The sequence below is a fragment of the Syngnathus acus genome, chromosome 8 (genome assembly GCF_901709675.1).
Source record: "Syngnathus acus chromosome 8, fSynAcu1.2, whole genome shotgun sequence".
NCBI lineage: Eukaryota > Metazoa > Chordata > Actinopteri > Syngnathiformes > Syngnathidae > Syngnathus > Syngnathus acus.
This window is the reverse complement of record NC_051093.1, coordinates 682,413-700,327: the sequence shown is the minus strand read 5'-3', so window position 1 is coordinate 700,327 and position 17,915 is coordinate 682,413. Positions and strand designations below refer to the sequence as shown.

At 50.8% G+C, this 17,915-nt stretch overlaps 1 protein-coding gene across 2 annotated transcripts; it reads left to right on the top strand.

Annotated features, from left to right (window-relative positions):
• Window positions 1-76: 76 nt before the first annotated feature.
• crebbpb (CREB binding protein b) lies at window positions 77-17,530 on the top strand. Of its 2 annotated transcripts, XM_037257108.1 has the most exons (32): window positions 77-924; window positions 1,764-2,356; window positions 3,846-4,001; window positions 4,118-4,391; window positions 5,103-5,216; window positions 5,696-5,920; window positions 5,991-6,087; window positions 6,179-6,316; window positions 6,416-6,533; window positions 6,613-6,763; window positions 6,842-6,895; window positions 7,002-7,117; window positions 7,903-8,082; window positions 8,898-9,239; window positions 9,312-9,488; window positions 9,651-9,816; window positions 10,318-10,436; window positions 10,522-10,761; window positions 10,942-11,030; window positions 11,120-11,200; window positions 11,276-11,332; window positions 11,410-11,487; window positions 11,559-11,626; window positions 11,695-11,845; window positions 11,927-12,073; window positions 12,153-12,266; window positions 12,370-12,535; window positions 13,406-13,573; window positions 13,687-13,848; window positions 14,035-14,316; window positions 14,455-14,978; window positions 15,045-17,530. In XM_037257108.1, exons 1-32 carry the CDS (start codon window positions 840-842, stop codon window positions 16,672-16,674), a joined length of 7,062 nt encoding a protein of 2,353 aa, XP_037113003.1. In that variant the 5' UTR covers window positions 77-839; the 3' UTR covers window positions 16,675-17,530. The 2 variants fall into 2 exon arrangements, with proteins under 2 accessions (XP_037113003.1, XP_037113002.1); XM_037257107.1 differs by having other exon boundaries at window positions 14,455-17,530.
• The last annotated feature ends 385 nt before the right edge of the window (window positions 17,531-17,915 follow it).

Below are 17,915 nucleotides of genomic sequence, written 5' to 3'. Positions count from 1 at the left end.
GTGACTGGTACAGATTTACGTAATGACGTCATATAGCCCCCTCCCCTTACAGTTTCGCTGGGAAGAAAAAAAAAAAAAACTTTTTGTATCGTAGGAATCAACAGCCGCCGCCATCTTGACGCGGCTCCGAATCGGGTTTCTGGGGGAGAATTAATTGTCCAAAAACCGAGCGCAGCCAGCCCCGGCGGACCACGCACGGCATTTTCTCGGGCCAAATGGAAGCGCGAGCTCTTGCGACGAGGATTAATGCAAACATGTAAGGGCGACTGGGCATTTTGTCGTGCCCAAAGATCGCCGTGTATTTGATTTCCCTTTTAGAGAGCGGCGCTTCTCGCCGTCCGTCCATCCCCAGACGTCGTATTTTCCAGCGCGACAGCCACCGGAAAAATAAACCGCCTCAAAGGAAATATTTTTCGATTTTTGCTCTTTTTATCGGAGCCGGAGGTGGATTTTAAGCCGGCTCGTTTGGACGGCGAAAAAGAGTGACTCCGCTTGGACGCGTCGCCGGCGAATGTCGCTGAAATGTCCTCGCGTTGGCTTGGTGTAATATTTCCTGATTGCTTTTTATTTATTGCTATGGAGTGGAAATAATTTTGCATGCGGTTTTTTGGGGGAAATTATGTGGGTGCTGGATGTTGGATTGTCATGGGGTGATCTCCGGCGGCGAAGAGGGGCGCTGTTGCCTTTCTTTTGAAACCTCTCACCGGGAAGCATTTTGCCACTCAAGGAAAAAAAAAAATCAAGCCAGTACCATTGATTCTTTTTGACTCGCTGTCATAAAAGAAGGTTTGCAATTAGAATAAAAGAAGCCCGGGACCACCCCAGACTGAGCACCCAGAATGGCTGACAATCTGCTGGATGTCGGACCTCCCACTGCAAAGCGACCCAAACTCAATTCATCGCTTTCGGCGTCGGACGGCCCAGGTGAGTGCTGCTGCTTGTCTTCATGTTTGATTTGTCGCCGCTGAGATGGGACGAAGATGCCACAATCAATTTGCTAGGCCACCCTAGTCTCTTTCATACTGAGGACTCTCCAAGCTCTTAACTTGCGTCAGGTACTTTTGACAGGGAAAGTGACAAGTATACATTCATGAGCATTGCTCATTTCAATCACACAAGTGACGGTGCTTGCTTTGCGCACAGCGCGTATTCAAAAGTGATAACCCATGACTCACGTGATAGAAAACTATTTATGCGCTTTTAATTTGGGGATGTACCGATACGCTCTGCAGTTATTTGAAATCTATTCGGGATTGTGATTTTGTCAGCCACGATTGAATTAACTGTTGGCGGTACAGTATTTACATTTTAAATGTGAGCTCTGCTGCATATCCAATCACATTCTCGATTAGTCAGCCAACCACTAGGGGGCAGACACTTGGGTATTTCTTAGCAAGGCTGCCTAAATTACAAGTAGGTGTACGTGGACCCTGCAGCGGAAGCCAAAAGTCACTAGATGACGAGTGATAGTTGATGTGGACAATTTTGCAAGAAGAAATGCAAGCGTCTGCTCTAATTTGGGCTCTCTGCCGCTTCGAGCCAGCACTGGCGTTCGCCCTGTGTGAAAGTGGCCGTAACGGTACATGTGTGGGAAATCAATCCAGCATTTTAGCTCAAATCCGAAGGCAGAATCGTCTTTCCAAACAACTTTTTAACCCCCCCCCCTTTGGAAAAAGTATGTAAAGATATCCTCGTTGTCCTCGCGCACCTACTACCTGAATGGTGTCTGTAGTCTTAACCCCTTCTCCACTTTTCCTCCTTAGATCTCGTCTCCCTGTTTGACCTGGAAAATGACCTTCCGGACGAGCTCATCCCCAACGGAGACCTGTCTCAGATGGGAATGTCGTCGAATGGCGGTGGAGGAGGCCCTGCTCTCAACTCCGTCATCCCGGACGCCGCCGCCAAACACAAGCAACTGTCGGAGCTCCTGCGGCCGGGTAGCTCCTCCATCTTGGCAAGTTCTCTCAATTCCAGCAGTCCCCAACAGGGCGGCGCGGCGGGAGGCCAGCTCGGAGTCGCGCTGGGGAAAGGTCCGCTCGGGCTGGGCTCCCCCAATTGTCGCTCTCCCCAGGGCCAAAAAGTAGCTGCCGCTATGGGGCAAGGCAACGGAGGCGTGGCCTTCAATCAGGCTCTGTTGAACAGCGGCCAAGGACATGGGTTCCCGGGCCCGGCCAGGCAGGTGATGAATGGAACTCTGGGAGCAGCGGGTCGAGGAAGACCCGGCGTGCAGTACCAGAGCCAAGGTACGGCGGGGGCGCCGGGAGCCGGAGCGCTTGCCGAGACGCTCGCCCAAGGAGAGCCTTTGTTGGCCGGACACAACTCGTTGACTGCTCAGCAAGCGGGACGGGTCAATAAGGTGAGGGTGAAAAAGGCTTGGTCCTTTCCGACACCGAGTGCCGTGCCTTGAAACTTTTGATGCTCGCTCGTTCACACACTCACACACACACTTGCAGCCCTTTTTTGTGGTCGAAGATTTGCAGTTTGCTCACTTAAAAGGGAATTCAAGTGTATCATTTTCTCGATAGTGATGTGAATTGGATGCATTATTGTCATGCTTATTATTGTTAATTATCACAATTGCATCACATTAAAATTGCGTTTGGGGAATATGAATGAAGTAGCAAAATGCACTTTGAAAGGGGAAGTCAAGTGTGCCATTTTCTCGACAGTGATGTGAATTGGATGCATTATCGCCATTCTTATTGTTAATTATTGCAATTGCATCACATCAAAATTACTTTTGTGGAATATGAATGAAGTAGCAAAATGCACTTTGATTGTAATCATATCAGGGGTGGCCATTTTGCTTTGGACTGAAAATGACATTGGGGTACCGGACGGGCTCGGGTAGTGCCTGTCACCCGTGTTCTGCCTTTGGGCAAGTGACGCAGGCCAGCATTTTGCATCGGCTCACGGAGCATTCGTTGAGAGAATAAGAACCTTTCGACGGGCGGAGGCTTGCGGTCACCCACGACGCTGCGAGCATGTGGCGCATGGACGCGCCATCAAATGCCATTAGGAAGTCAAGTGAATTTGAAAGCAACAGCGGCGTACCGATCGGCCCTGTTGGCACTGCACTTTAGTCTTTTGGAACAATCGACACTCAGGCTTTTTCTTTTTTTGCTTGTCCTCCATTTGTGTCCGTCATAAGCTTCTCTTGCGCCTTTTGGTCTTAAGAAAATAGAGCTGTAAATCAAGTTTATTGGGGTTGGTTGGGCACTTGCTGAAGAGGGGGGATGTACTAGAAAACACAAGAGATTGGAAGAGAAATCCAAGTAGCAGCGTCTCCTTGCATATCAGTTTTGCTGCATCGACGTGGCTGGGTGACACCCTAGTAAACGAGGAGCGTTAAATTGGCAGGGAGATGGAGTGAAAGTCGTGCTACGTGTGAATGGGAGCGAGGGATCAGGGTTCAGGGCGCAGTCCAGAGGTCTGCTCGGCTGTCTTGTGAGCCAGTCCTTGTCCGCTCCGGGTCTCCCCTCCCTCTTCTCTGTTCGAAATGGCACGGGCTTGCTTCTTCTGCGTCTGGCGGCCAGGTCGATGCATCGTAGCACACGGCGCCCGGAAGCTAGCAAAGATGTCGGAGCCGTCAAATGGGAGCGGTAATGATTGCCTTTTTATCTTGCTCGCAAAATCTGTGTGTTGCTCTTCTGTATGAATGGCATCGGCACAGAGCGCTCGACCTTAGTGCCATTCACGTTTGGATCCTAACAATGATGAGCATCTAACAATCCGTAAACACCACAGGGGGACTTTGCAAGGCTCGGCGTCACGGGCTTGGAAGAGAGAACGCGGCAGACCGATGTTCTGAGCTGCGTTTTTTTTGTACCGTCTACTTCTTCCAGATGGGGATGTCCACAGCTCCGTTTGGCCAGCAGTACGCTCAGCAGATCGGGCCCGTGGCTGTCAATGCCCAACAACTCCAGAGCAAGACAGCCCTTCCCAACAGTCTACCCCAGTTTCCATCGGAGCTAAAGGGAGCCGGTGGTGTGGCCAACATGGTGAGACTGCCCGTTCACCCGGTTACCCGTCTGATCTGGCCGCATTTGATGGGTTGTGTCGCTCGTCCGGATTGTCCACACCGACTGAGACGAGTGTCACTCTGTCCTAATCTCAGATGCAGCAGCAGGTCACGTCAGCGGGGATCTTACCCGGTGGCATGGGTGGCGGCATGGGTGGCGGCAGCGGCGGAGCGTCAGCTGGTCCGACAGCCGATCCCGAGAAGCGCAAACTTATTCAGCAACAGCTGGTTCTGCTGCTCCACGCGCACAAGTGCCAGCGGTGGGAGCAGGCCAACGGCGAGGTGAGGGCCTGCACTCTGCCCCACTGCCGCACCATGAAGAACGTCCTCAACCACATGACCCACTGCCAGGCGGGCAAGTCTTGCCAGGGTGAGTCTTTTGCACAATGGTGTGCTGTTGCTTTTCAAAGCGTAGACAGGGAGCCAGTCATGCCACCAGTTGCCAAACCTGCAAGTAACCGATGCCCACTCAAAAAGGCTCAGAATTGTCTCGAGATGCCAAAATGATGACGCTAAAGCATTTCTTTGTGCTCTGGTCATGAGGATGATGACAAGCAATTCAGTGATGTATTCAAGTTGCTGCGTGTGCTCTGCCATTCATAAAAGCTCTTGTTTAAAGTTAAAGTTAAAGTCCCAATGATCGTCACACACACATCTGGGTGTGGTGAAATTTGTCCTCTGCATTTAACCCATCCCCGTGTGATTTTAATCCATCCCCTGGGGGAGAGGGGAGCAGTGAGCAGCAGCGGTGCCGCGCTCGGGAATCAGTTGGTGATCTAACCCCCCAATTCCAACCCTTAATGCTGAGTGCCAAGCAGGGAGGCAATGGGTCCCATTTTTATACTTTGGTATGACCCAGCCGGGGTTTGAACCCACAACCTTCCAGTCTCAGGGCGGACACTCTACCACTAGGCTGGTGCAACACCCACTTTGTGAAAGCCGGCAAAAGCCCTACGTTTGGCCTTTGAGGCTTCATTTACTGCTTGTCCTCGTCTTAACTGTCAAATTCAAATTGGGAGGAGGGCAAAAGTTCGTTGTCTGCTTGCCAGAGCCATGGCTCATCCGATCTCTCTTCCCGTAGTGACCCACTGCGCGTCGTCCAGACAGATCATCTCCCATTGGAAGAACTGCACGCGGCACGACTGTCCCGTCTGCCTGCCTCTGAAGAATGCAAGTGACAAGAGAAACCAGCAACGTGAGTGCTGGATTTGTGGACATTTAAATGTTGAAACAAACAACAAAAAGCTATCAACTGAAGGTGCTGTATGCTTTCTTATTGAGGTACAAAATGCTCAGTGTCAGCCTCAAGTGAATGTGAAAATATGAGGTGGCGCCACCTGCAGGTGGCCCAGTGCTGAGCGCGAGGGCCGCAACTCATTCCAGGTTTCCTCAGGAAAGGCAGGGCCTGTAATGGGATACGCAGGGGAGAGGCTTTGCTGTTTCTTTCTGGTGAGGGGGCGGGGCTTTGAAGGTGAGCCGCTCTCTGATTGGTTCAAAAGAGCCAATGACGGATTTAAACCCCCCCCATCGAGACTGAGCGCTGCTGGGCCGAGCGCTCGTCGACAACCGTTATTCAACACAAATGGATGTTTTGGTGGACGAATCCAAAGTTTGACCTGGTGTTCTTTTGGAGAATGATTTTAACCTTAAAACCCTCCTCCCCTCACACTTAAGCCATGCTAGGTTCCCCTGGGGCTATCGGCACAACAGGGGCCACCCAGCCAAACGCCCCGCCCATCAACAGCTCGGCAACGCACATCGACCCCAGCTCCATGCAGAGGGCCTACGCCGCTCTGGGGCTCCCCTATGGCAACCAGTCTCCTGCTCAGAACCAGGGCCAGGGTCCTGCTCACCACAACCCCCAGGGGCACCAGCAGCTGCGAAATATCAACGTGCTCGGTAGATGAGGGAGACCAACGTTTCTTGTCAACAACAAGCACGTGCCTCATTTCTGTCTCCTGTTTATCAGGCTGTCATCACATGAAGCAAATGGCAGCAGGCACAGGGGTCCCCTCTTTGGACCAGACTGGCTTGCACGGCGACTCCTTGCCCTCCTCACTCAACAAGTGAGGCGATGATCCACCATGTTTCCTCTTCTCTTCTGGGTTCGATTGACTTTGTTTGAATCCTGCTGCCTTTCTTCTGTTTGTCCTCCAGTCCACTGTTGCCAGACGGGTCGACGGCAGGGGGCGTGGAAAACTTGCCTGCCGCCGCCCCGCTCTCCGCTTCGGGGGTCAGGAAGGCCTGGCATGAGCACGTCACTCAGGACCTGCGCACCCACCTGGTGCACAAACTGTATGTCGTGCGTGCGTGTGAGACTGCGTCTACTGACACGAGGACATGTGATCAAAAAGAGTGTCTAAACACCCCCCCCCACACCTTACCCCACCCCAGAGTACAAGCCATATTCCCAACCCCAGACCCTGCAGCACTGAAGGACCGCAGAATGGACAACCTGGTTGCGTACGCGCGCAAAGTTGAGGGCGACATGTACGAGTCAGCCAACAGTAGGGTAAATAATTCATTTGTCATCTCGGTGACGGCTGTGGCAACCTACTTAAGGCTTTTGTCTCTTCTCTCCCTCTGACTAGGACGAGTATTACCACTTCCTGGCGGAGAAGATCTACAAGATCCAGAAGGAGCTGGAGGAGAAGCGGCGCCTGCGGATCCAGAGGCAGCCTGGCACGGTGCCTTCAGTGACTCAGGCCACGGGCCCGCTGGGACAGCCCGTCCGACTTCCCAGTCAGTCGTCGCATCTAGCACTTTTTCTTTCTGAGGCGCGGCAATCATTTTTGAGTGATTGATTGTGTTCCACTTCAGATGGACCTGCGCCTATGCCAAATCAGATCATGAACCGTCTGCACGTGACTCAAGGTATTGGGATTTCTTTTTATGGAAGTACTCTCAGTTCAAATACCATGTCACGTCTTGGACTCGTGGCAATGTCATCGACTGACATATCCGTGTTGTCTTTCTTAAGGACTCAACGCGTACAACGCGATGCAAAACGCGCAGACGTCGCAGGCGGTCTTGGGGCCACGAGCTCCCTCGCCCATGAAGCATCCCTCGCAGCTGAACGTGAACTCCATCCCGGCAGTGAGTTTGAGCTCTTTCGTATTCATTAAGACTTTAAAACCTACTGCTTGAAACAGCAAATGGTCCAAGTTTAAGTCAAAGCAACATTTTCTTAAAACTAAACCTCAGTCACTGAAATAACATCAAAAGTGTGGGCTGTTCGTTGGCTTTTGTCTTGTGACGCTGCCATAATATCAGTGGTGACCATGGAGAAAAGTCTGTCGATACCCGCGAACATGAACCCCAGCTCGGCTTTTTTCTTGTGACGCCGACGTAATACCAGTGGTGACCAAGGAGAAAAGTCTGTCGATACCTGCGAACATGAACCAGCTCAGTGCAGTATGCGGAATACAATGTCTTGGAAAACAATTAGACAGCAAATATGAAACAGATGCAAGTCTCGTTTCATTCAGCACAGTATGCAAGTTGACGTGCTAGTAGTGGGGAACAAAAAACAGAAACTGTGACGTACTGAAGCCAGAATAGGTCGGACCCGCACTGCAGTCTGTGGCATGCAAGTAACGCTGCTTCAAAGGGTGAACTCAAGACTGTCGTGTCATTGTACTTTATTATGCGGCGCTTTACATCTCTTTCTACTGAAATGTTAAAATTCTTCTGAAAACGTTGCCTGTTCAGTCACTTAGTTTTATGTTGGCAACAGTTTAAGCCCGCAGAGAATAAGTTCAGTTGACATACCAACAACAACAACTTGGAAGTCAGTCGGCATGGCGTTCCGCTCTACTCAAACTTGGAAGGAAATGAGATGCCTACCAGTACCGCAGTGATGCGTTCTCCTGCTTTCCTAGATGGCCATGTCCCCTTCCAGAACAGCACAGAATCCTGGAATGATAGCTAATCACGCAGGCAACATGCTTCCTCAGCCAGCCAACCAGACTCAGTTCTTGCCACAGGCACAGTTTGCCGCCGCCGGAGCCATGAATGTGAACGTTGGTGTGGGTCAGCCAGCAACGCAACCGGGTACACAGGTGAGATGTCGTCTCTTCTTTGCAATTTCACTCAATGGCAATGCCAGGCTTCCGCCAGGGCCATGAAGCAGAAACTGAGCGAATAACGACATCCTTTGTTCCATTGAGTCGATGTCTGTGGCGGAAGCTCGCTTTACAAACCGTTGGGCGTACGGCCAAAATTTGGGAGCAGGAATGACCATCGTCAGTCACTACTTTCTGTCTTGGGATTGCGGCAGAAGGCTCAGCTGTGCGTTTGCTGCTTTGGTTTGATTTCATTTAATATTTAGAACTTCCAAAGATCCCACCCAGCACGGACAGAGGTGAAAGTTCCGCCTTTGAGCAAGCTATTAGAGCTCCCTGGTGATAGTGTCTGCGAAGCTTTTTATGCCACCATCAACGAATCGGCCTTGTTTGCATTTTCCATGGTTACCGTTCGCCCAAAATGGCTGCCACATCCCAAAATGCAATGCAATGTATAGAATGCAATGCAAAATAATGCAATGCAAAATATTATATAATATAATATATATAATATTTTCTAATTCTAAAGAATAGTGTCAATGGTCTGATACAAGCGGTGAATATTTGGATACAAAAGTCACAGTAACACACGTAGACAGAGAATATAACTACTCGTCAGTGAATTTTTCTCATCCTTTAGAAAAAATAACTGCAGTTTATTGCGTCATATTAATTGAAAGTCTTGCATTCATGAATGTGTTAGGTGTTATCACCCACATACCCTCCTCCAGTGGCCAAGTCACACATACCAGACTCAATGGCCATGAAATGTCCCATGTCCATTGTAATTTTGTTCATTTCATCCCAAACAGCGCCAGAACTCCAGCCTGCCTCTGAATGGGCCGGGCACGCTGGGCACCCTGGTGCCCCAGGTGCCGGGCACGCCTCCGCCCAACTCTTGCGCCAGCCTCCCAATGCAACAACATCACCCGCCCTTTCAGGCCCCGCTGCCGCAGCAATCCTCCACTCCCGGCTCGACGGGGGGACCAGCCTCCAATCCAGGCCACCTCGCCGGCGGCCACCCGGGTCCACCGTCTGTCATCGGTACGCCGCCCGAGCCTTCCCAGCCGCTCACGCCACTACGGCCGCAGCCCGAGCCCCCCAGCCAAACGCACCAGCCAACATTGATGCGGGCGCAGTATCCTGGCACACCGGTGAGGCTTTTGACTGGGAATGAAAAAAGGCTTTGATGGTCTGCCGTCACAATGTGCTCTTTCCTCCTTCAGATGTCACAGGCCGCTGCCAGCGCCAACAGCAGAGCGCCCACCCCGGCCTCTGTGGCCGAGGTCGACTCACAACAGAACCTGCCAGACGTGACCGCCAATTCGGAAGCGAAAGATGATGATGAAGATGATGAAGATGACAGTCATTCGGGGGGCAAGCCAACTGGAATCAAAGTGGAGGTATGTCCTTGAGTTGAAGGACTAAGACTGTGTTACCTTGATGTCAGTTCCGTGCATGGTCAAGACTTCAAAAAAAGAATCAAAGGCAAACTAGTTCAGTTCGTGACAAATTGCTGAAAAGATTTTTAACCTGACTTATCTGTTTTTCTTGTGTTCTTGTAGCAAGCTGATGAAGCCAAGCCCTCTCTGGTGAAGAAGGAGCCGGATGCAGCTGAGCCAAAGCAGGAACCGATGGACACCGAAGAAAACAAGCCAGCGGTGAAGACGAAACCCATAGAAGAGGCGGAAAATGGGGGCAATGCCGCCGCTATTCAGAGCCGCAAAAAAAGTGAGTTAGGGTGGGGGGGCTTGCGTTAGAAGCCGTCATATTGTCAAAGTTGGTGTTGTATTTTTTTGTTTGCTTTTTGGTCAGAAACCAGTGTTTTGGGGAAGGCAACTCATGCTTTATAACAGATAAAGATTGAAAGTTTTTTTTGTTTTGTTTGTTTTTAAAGCAGCGCATCGACTCTTTCTTTCGCTCGGCTGGGTGTTTATTTTGCCGCAGAACGCAGTTGTTGAAAGATCCGTCGACATGCTCTCAAAACAGCAGCCTTTGAAAATGGCTGGCAATGAATGAGTTCAAACGTAGGCAAAAAATATGGTTTGGGGCAGATGAATGGCATTTGACTCCATTTTAATGAGGAACTTTTTTCATTGGATTCAATTTGCGAGCTTGGCGGCAGTCTGAAGTGAACCGAGGTAGCATTGTGTTCCAGGGGTCTCTGTCATTGACGCAACCCAAATGTTTTCTTTTTTTGCGCGCTTACGCCTGCTGTCGCTGCCTGTGCAGTTTTCAGGCCCGAAGAGCTCAGACAAGCTCTAATGCCGACGCTCGAGGCCCTCTACAGGCAAGACCCTGAGTCTCTGCCTTTCAGACAGCCCGTGGACCCCCTGCTGCTCGACATTCCGGTCAGTGTCCGGGCACACGTACTAAACGCCCGCGACTTGACCTTTCTTTTCTTAATTTGTCGCTGAATCTCTGCCTATATTTCAGGACTATTTTGACATTGTGAAGAACCCCATCGACCTGTCTACCATCAAGCGCAAACTGGACACGGGCCAGTACCAGGAGCCGTGGCAGTACGTGGACGACGTGTGGCTCATGTTCAGCAACGCCTGGCTGTACAACCGCAAGACTTCACGCGTTTACAAAAACTGCAGCAAGCTGGCCGAGGTCTTTGAAATGGAGATCGAGCCCGTCATGAAGTCGCTAGGCTACTGCTGCAGCCGCAAGGTGAGAGCAAGTGAGAGTACGTGAGCACTTGCTATAGGGCTGACTCTCCTCTCCTCTTGCGAGAGAGCGGGCTCTCGGCCGTTTCGGAATGTCCAATGGCTCCACGCCTATTGGGCCCTCGCACGGGCCACGCCTTAGCAGCCTCACTTGAGCGCCACGCCCTTTGTCTTTGCTCGGCAGTACGAGTTCTCCCCGCAAACGCTGTGCTGCTACGGCAAACAACTGTGCACCATCTCAAGGGACGGCGTCTACTACAGCTATCAGAACAGGTGAAGCCGCATCCTGACTGACTGCACGTAACGGTGCCACTGCATTTCCCACCATTTCTTCCCACGCTTTCCCCAATTGTGGCCACCAGGTATCACTTCTGTGAGAAGTGCTTCAATGAGATCCAGGGCAACAGTGTGACGCTGGGGGACGACCCGGCCCAGTCGCAGACGTAAGTTTCACTTTCAAATTGCTGTTCGGATCAATCACTGAAGCAACTTGAGCACGCACCTCCTTTGGGTTTCAGCATGATATCCAAAGAGCAGTTTGAGAAGAAGAAAAATGACATGTTGGACTCTGAACCGTGAGTACAGGCCGCTCTTTGGCCACGCTGCATTTGAATGCGATTGGCGTCAAACGTCCGTCCGTCTGTCTTCTCAGGTTTGTTGAATGTCAAGATTGCGGACGCAAGATGCATCAGATCTGCGTACTGCATTACGAGGTCATTTGGCCGTCTGGGTGAGTCTGGGCCATTGGCGTCACGTCACCGTTGGAGAGTTTCTCTTGACGTGCTTGCTTTTGTCCCCTAGTTTCATCTGTGACCACTGTTTGAAGAGGTCTGGCAAAACAAAAAAGGAGAACAAGTTTTCAGCTAAAAGTAAGCCAAACAAATGTCAACATGAAACGTGCGCGGTGTATTCCAAGGGAGTCTGTTTGTGCGCAAAGGGTTGCAGTCAACGAGGTTGGGTACGTACATCGAGGACCGGGTCAATAAGTACTTGAAAAGGCAGAACCACCCAGAGGCCGGCGAAGTGTTTGTGCGAGTGGTGGCCAGCTCTGACAAAAGTGTGGAGGTGAAGCCCGGAATGAAATCCAGGTAAGTGTGGCTGCTGCTGCGACCGCTGCGACTGCTTTGGGACGTCCAATGGCTCCACGCATCAGCTTTTGTGCTGCTCAGGTTTGTGGACTCGGGCGAGATGGTGGAGAGCTTCCCTTACAGAACCAAAGCGCTTTTTGCATTTGAAGAAATTGACGGCGTGGACGTTTGTTTCTTTGGTATGCACGTCCAGGAATATGGCTCGGATTGCCCTTTTCCAAATACCAGGTGCGCAAAGCATCCGAGAAGTTTAAGCTTGTCCTGTTTCTGCTTGAGCATGCAGCCAAGAGCTCTTCTTACTTCCCAGGCGGGTTTATATATCGTACCTGGACAGTATTCACTTCTTCAAACCACGCATGCTCAGGACTGCCGTTTACCACGAGATCCTCATCGGATACCTGGAGTATGTCAAGAAACTGGGGTACGTGACGTGAGCAAGAACTTGACACTGGAAGCTTTCTCTCATTTGTCGTGCTTGAAAGTAAAGCTAAGTAAAACAAAACAAAAACGTGGACTTCGTGCAGGTATGTGATGGGTCACATCTGGGCCTGCCCACCCAGCGAAGGAGACGACTACATTTTCCACTGCCACCCTCCCGACCAGAAGATCCCCAAGCCCAAGAGGCTGCAAGAGTGGTACAAGAAGATGCTGGAGAAGGCTTTTGCCGAGAGAATCCTCCATGATTTCAAGGTGGCCATCTTGTGCTTTTGCAATCTTCAGCCTCGATCGCAAAGACGATGTTTAATAGAAAGATACACGAGTGGACTGAATGTTAGTTGACTCACAGATGCTCCCTTGCACTTTATTGCTTTTGTTTTTTTTCACATTTGTGTTTGGCTTTCTCAAAGGCAACAATGACCATTTATAGAACGCATTTCAACTTCAGGCATTGATTGCTTCCTCCTTGACAAGTGTGTCTCAAATTTCAGTTGGGTGAAAAAGTTGAATTTCACGAGTTCAGTTCAAAACTTGAAACGAGTAGATTTTTAATCCATTACGTGCAGTGAAATATTTCATTTGTCCTATTTTTCCCTATCCCTTACCGCAAAGAAAAACCCAATCAAATGAACTACAAACTTTAATCCATTTCCATTGTTAATGTTCTGATGTGAGTTTCTTTCCAAAGAGAAAAACTGAAGTAAAGGTGGAGCTTCTCGACCGTATTGGTATTTATCGATACGCACCCGTGTGATCAGTTTAGTTCTTTGTGATATTTTTGCATGCGTTTCGTATTGTCCTTGGGACGTTTTTAAAACCAACATGGTTGGTCCCCGATTATATAAGCTACTTTGTTGTCGTTGCAGCTTACATCAGAATGATCAGGTGAAATGTTAGTTCACGCATTAAGATGACAGACAATCAAGATGAAAAACAAAGTTTTGAGTTGCTATGTGGCGTCAGAACACAAGCATAAAAATAAGTCGCCCTCCTTGCATTTGATGTGTCTGGCCGCACAGTTGTAATGCTTTATTTCCTCGTTGATGTTTCTGTGAAGCGTTGTTCAACTTACCAACGCTAAAAGGGAAGTCACTATTTTGACTTGGTGTCTTCTTCATTCAGGACATTTTCAAGCAAGCTACAGAAGATAGGCTGACCAGCGCCAACGAGCTGCCGTACTTCGAGGGCGACTTTTGGCCCAACGTGCTAGAGGAGAGCATCAAAGAATTGGAGCAGGAGGAGGAGGAGAGGAAGAAGGAGGAGAACACGGTCTCCTGTGAGACACCAGAGGTGAGCAAGTGAGATTGGAAGGTATTGTTTGAAAACCTCCAGCAGCTAACGAGGCATCTTTTTGAATCGAGTTGGGTCAATTGTCACATTCTCATTTGCCTTTTAATCCAAAGGGATCCAACGCCGACAGTAAGAATGCTAAGAAGAAGAACAACAAGAAAACCAACAAAAATAAGAGCAGCGTCAGCCGAGCCAACAAGAAGAAGCCCGGGATGCCGAATGTGGCCAACGATCTGTCCCAAAAGCTCTATGCCACCATGGAGAAGCACAAAGAGGTAAATCGTCTCGCTCTCATCTGCCTCTTCACTCAAAAGCTTGGCACTTGGCACATTTTAGCCGGCTCTCCACTTCTCATTTGTGCTTCACAATTTTTGTTCATTTTGGACTGTATGATGTTGAGATTGAATGACTCATTTTTCTTGGGCAGCTGATCAGCTGTTTTGCCTTTCTTCTCTTTGCAGGTGTTTTTTGTCATCCACCTTCACTCTGGGCCTGTCATCAACACGTTGCCTCCCATCATGGACCCCGACCCTCTGTTGGCATGCGACCTGATGGACGGCCGCGATTCCTTCCTGACCTTGGCCCGAGACAAGCACTGGGAGTTCAGCTCTTTGCGGCGGTGCAAGTGGAGCACCATGTGCATGCTGGTGGAGCTGCACAACCAGGGCCAGGACCGCTTTGTGTACACCTGCAACGAATGCAAGCGCCACGTGGAGACTCGCTGGCACTGCACCGTCTGTGAGGTAGGCCACGGAAAAGATGCACATTTGAATTCGTATCGGGTTGAACGCTTGTATTTTTTTTGGTTGCGGTGTGTCTGTCCCAATCGGCCGTGGATGACCATATGACCATAACGTCTTTTTTTCCCTTTTCTGTCGCAGGACTACGACCTATGTGCTAACTGCTACAAGACAAAGGGCCATGAACACCAGATGGTGAAGTGGGGATTGGACTTGGATGACGACAGCAACTCCCAGGGCGCAGAGTCCTCCAAGAGCCCCCAGGAAAGCCGACGTCTCAGCATCCAGCGCTGCATTCAGTCCCTGGTCCACGCCTGCCAGTGCCGCAACGCCAACTGCTCCCTGCCGTCCTGTCAGAAGATGAAGCGGGTGGTTCAGCACACCAAAGGCTGCAAGCGCAAGACCAACGGTGGCTGCCCCGTCTGCAAGCAGCTCATCGCCCTGTGCTGCTACCACGCCAAACACTGTCAGGAGAATAAGTGCCCCGTGCCCTTCTGCCTCAACATCAAGCATAAACTCCGTCAGCAGCAAATCCAGCACCGCCTCCAGCAGGCTCAGCTGATGCGCCGCCGAATGGCCACCATGGCCGGAAGGGGCGCACCAGTGCCGTCCCCGCCTCCCTCCGCTCCTGGCACGCCCAGCTCTGTGCAGCAGCCTCACACGCCACAGACGCCGCAGCAGCCGCCGCCGCAGCCGCCGCCGCAGCAGCCGCCGCCGCAGCAGCCGCCGCAGCAGACGCCGCAGCAGCCGCCGCAGCAGACGCCCCCCAACGCGGTTCAAGGCTTCCCCAACAACGGCCGCGGCAGCAGCCAAACCCCGACGCCTGTCCCGCAGGGCAAACAGGGCCCCCAGTCGTCCCCACTCCACCAGCAGCAGTCACCTCTGCCCAGCTTGCCGCAGCAACCTCAGCCACAGATGCTGCCGCAGCTGCAACAGCAGCAGCAACAGCAGCTGACGGCCTTGAAAGTGGCCCAACAGATGGAGATGGCAGAGATGGCCACCAAGGCAAAGCAACAGCAGCAACAAAGTTACGCCATGAACGGGATGCCCATGAACCACCCACGCATGATGGGACCCATGCAGGGGATGCAGATGATGCGAGGCCCGCCCCAACGGATGCAGACTATGCAGCAGAGCCAGTGGGGTCCCGGAATGCAGAAAGCTCCTGGCCAGCTGCAACAAGGCATCGTGGCCCCCCAGCAGGCTCAGGGAGCCACCATGGTGCAGCAAGGTCAGCTCATGCATAGAGCCATGATGACCCAGCCGCAGGGGCTTCAAATGCAGCAGGGCATGACGACTACGCCGCAGCAGCAGCCGCAGCAGCAGCCGCAGCAGAACGTACCACGAGGGATGCCCAGTAACATTGCGCCCAACGCTTTGCAGGAGCTACTGCGAACTCTCAAGTCTCCCAGCTCGCCGCAGCAGCAGCAGCAGGTCCTGAACATCCTCAAGTCCAACCCGCAGCTTATGGCCGCCTTCATCAAGCAGCGGACAGCCAAGTACCAAGCCAGCCAGCCATCGCAGCCACAGCAGCAGCAGAACCCCCAAAGCATGGCGGCCATGCAGGCCATGATACAGGTGCAGAGGCCCGGGACCCTGCCTCAGCAGCAGCAGCCTACGCAACAGGTGGCTCTGGCCCCCATGGGACCCCAAGGCCAGATAATCAATGTGGCTCAGAATGGGAACCCTCAGCTTTACCGCAGACAGCAGTTGTTGCGGATGCAACAGCATCAGGCAGGCATGCCTCAGACGCACGCTCAGTACCAGCAGCAGCAGCCACCGGCGGCGGCAAGTTACTCGCAGCTCCGCTTGCAGCAGCATCAAATGGCTATGCAAGGAGGTGTCAAGCCGATGGGCCAGCTCCCTCCCTCGTCCCAAATGTCCATGGACGGAGCCCAGAAACTCCTTCAGCAGCGCATGCTCCAGCAGCAGCAGATGATGAAGCAGCAGATGGGATCGCCGGCGCAGGCCATGAGCCCCCAGCCACACATGCTTCAAGGCCAGGCGATAGCGGCGGCAGCTCACCTGCCCGGTGCCCCAGTTATGGGCAACCCTTTGAGCAGCCAGGTGCGCTCGCCGGCCCCGGTCCAGTCTCCTCGGCCGCCCTTGCAGCAGCCCCAGCATTCCAGTCCTTCCCCGCGGATACATCCGCAGCCTTCGCCCCAGCATGGCGCCCTTCTCTCCAGCTCCCCTCATCCCATCATCGGGGGCCCCATGGAGCAGGGACATATGGGGACGCAGGAGCAGAGCGCCATGCTGCCGCAGCTTAACACACCCAACCGAGGGGGCTTGAGTACTGACATTGGCATGGTGGGGGACACCACGGGAGACACGCTGGAAAGATTTGTTGAAGGATTGTAGCAGAAAGTTGGGAAACTCGAGTTACATGTTTTGTGACCTTTCGGCGTTTTGTTCCAACACCGGGCCATTTTCTCCGTCACTGCTGCAAAGGACGTATTTTGGGTTCAGAGCAGCCATGCAAGAATCGATGCTGTGGTCTTTGTATTGTTAAAAGTTTATTTTCATTTGTTTATGCTCTATTTTTTTTAACAAAGCCTCAAAACAAAAATCCCCTCCCTTTATATTTTTCATTTCAATCCATTTTGTACCTTTGCAAATAATTATTGTGTTTGTGTTGAGTAAGGCTGCAAAGTTAATGTGGGATTTTTTTTCCTTTTTTTTTTTGTCTGTCAGGTTTCACTTCTCAGTTCCAGACTAATTTATTCTAAGATGCCATTTTTCAATAAGGACTGCCTTTTGGGAAAGCCTTAATTTTCTTCCTGCTTACAGATCCTATGGAGGATTACCGTGTTGGTATAGATTTAGGAACTATTGCACAGCGACAAACACAACAGGCAGGTGTTCAAAAGCCAGAATTTTTTTTTCTACTCGCCTTGGCTCAGTATTTGTCTTGCATATGTGCAAATAATCACTTTGTCTCTTTTTCAGTCCTAATGATTTCTCTGAGTCCTGCTCTTCTTTTGCCTGTGGTGAGAAATGAACATGTTGAAACTGCTGATTTGTGTTCAGAGTTCTGTGCATCATTTTCTATCTTCCATTAAACTTGAATCCACGATGACCTGTCTAATGTAAATCAGGCAGCTCGACAGCACTGTAAATATGCAGATAATGAGAAGAGATCACTGTACAAACCAGTTCAGGATGGCTCATTTCCTACTTATATACCATATTGTTTAATAAACCTGTGAGCCACAGACTCTTGGTCACTTCTCTTTAGACTGACAGTTTTCGTCTAGAATTTATCTGACCATTTCTTGATCTGTCTTTCTGATCTTTTTTTTTTTTTTTTAATTTCCTGAGATGATTGAATTTTCCCCTCAAAATAAAAGCTGAATAATTCATACGAACTTAAATGTTGACACGTTAGCACAGTTTTTGTAACCCTAACCCAGTCTTCAAACCATGATTTCAAACCTTAACCAAAGTGCTAAACTTGGTCTTGAAATCCTTCGACTTAAAAATAAATTAAATCTTGTTTAAGAAATTAAATCCATACATTTAAATGTAATAGTAATTTAACAAAAGTTTACATGGTCACATTGACCACTTTGACCTTGAGATGAACGAGGTTAGTCTTTATA

Excerpts from the sequence above, each read along its gene's own strand:
- crebbpb (XM_037257107.1), top strand. The coding sequence starts at position 840 with ATGGCTGACAATCTGCTGGATGTCGGACCTCCCACTGCAAAGCGACCC. Across the intron at positions 6,317-6,415 it reads ACCCACCTGGTGCACAAACT|AGTACAAGCCATATTCCCAA; the intron begins GTATGTCGTGCG and ends ACCCCACCCCAG. Across the intron at positions 11,846-11,926 it reads AAGCCCGGAATGAAATCCAG|GTTTGTGGACTCGGGCGAGA; the intron begins GTAAGTGTGGCT and ends TGTGCTGCTCAG.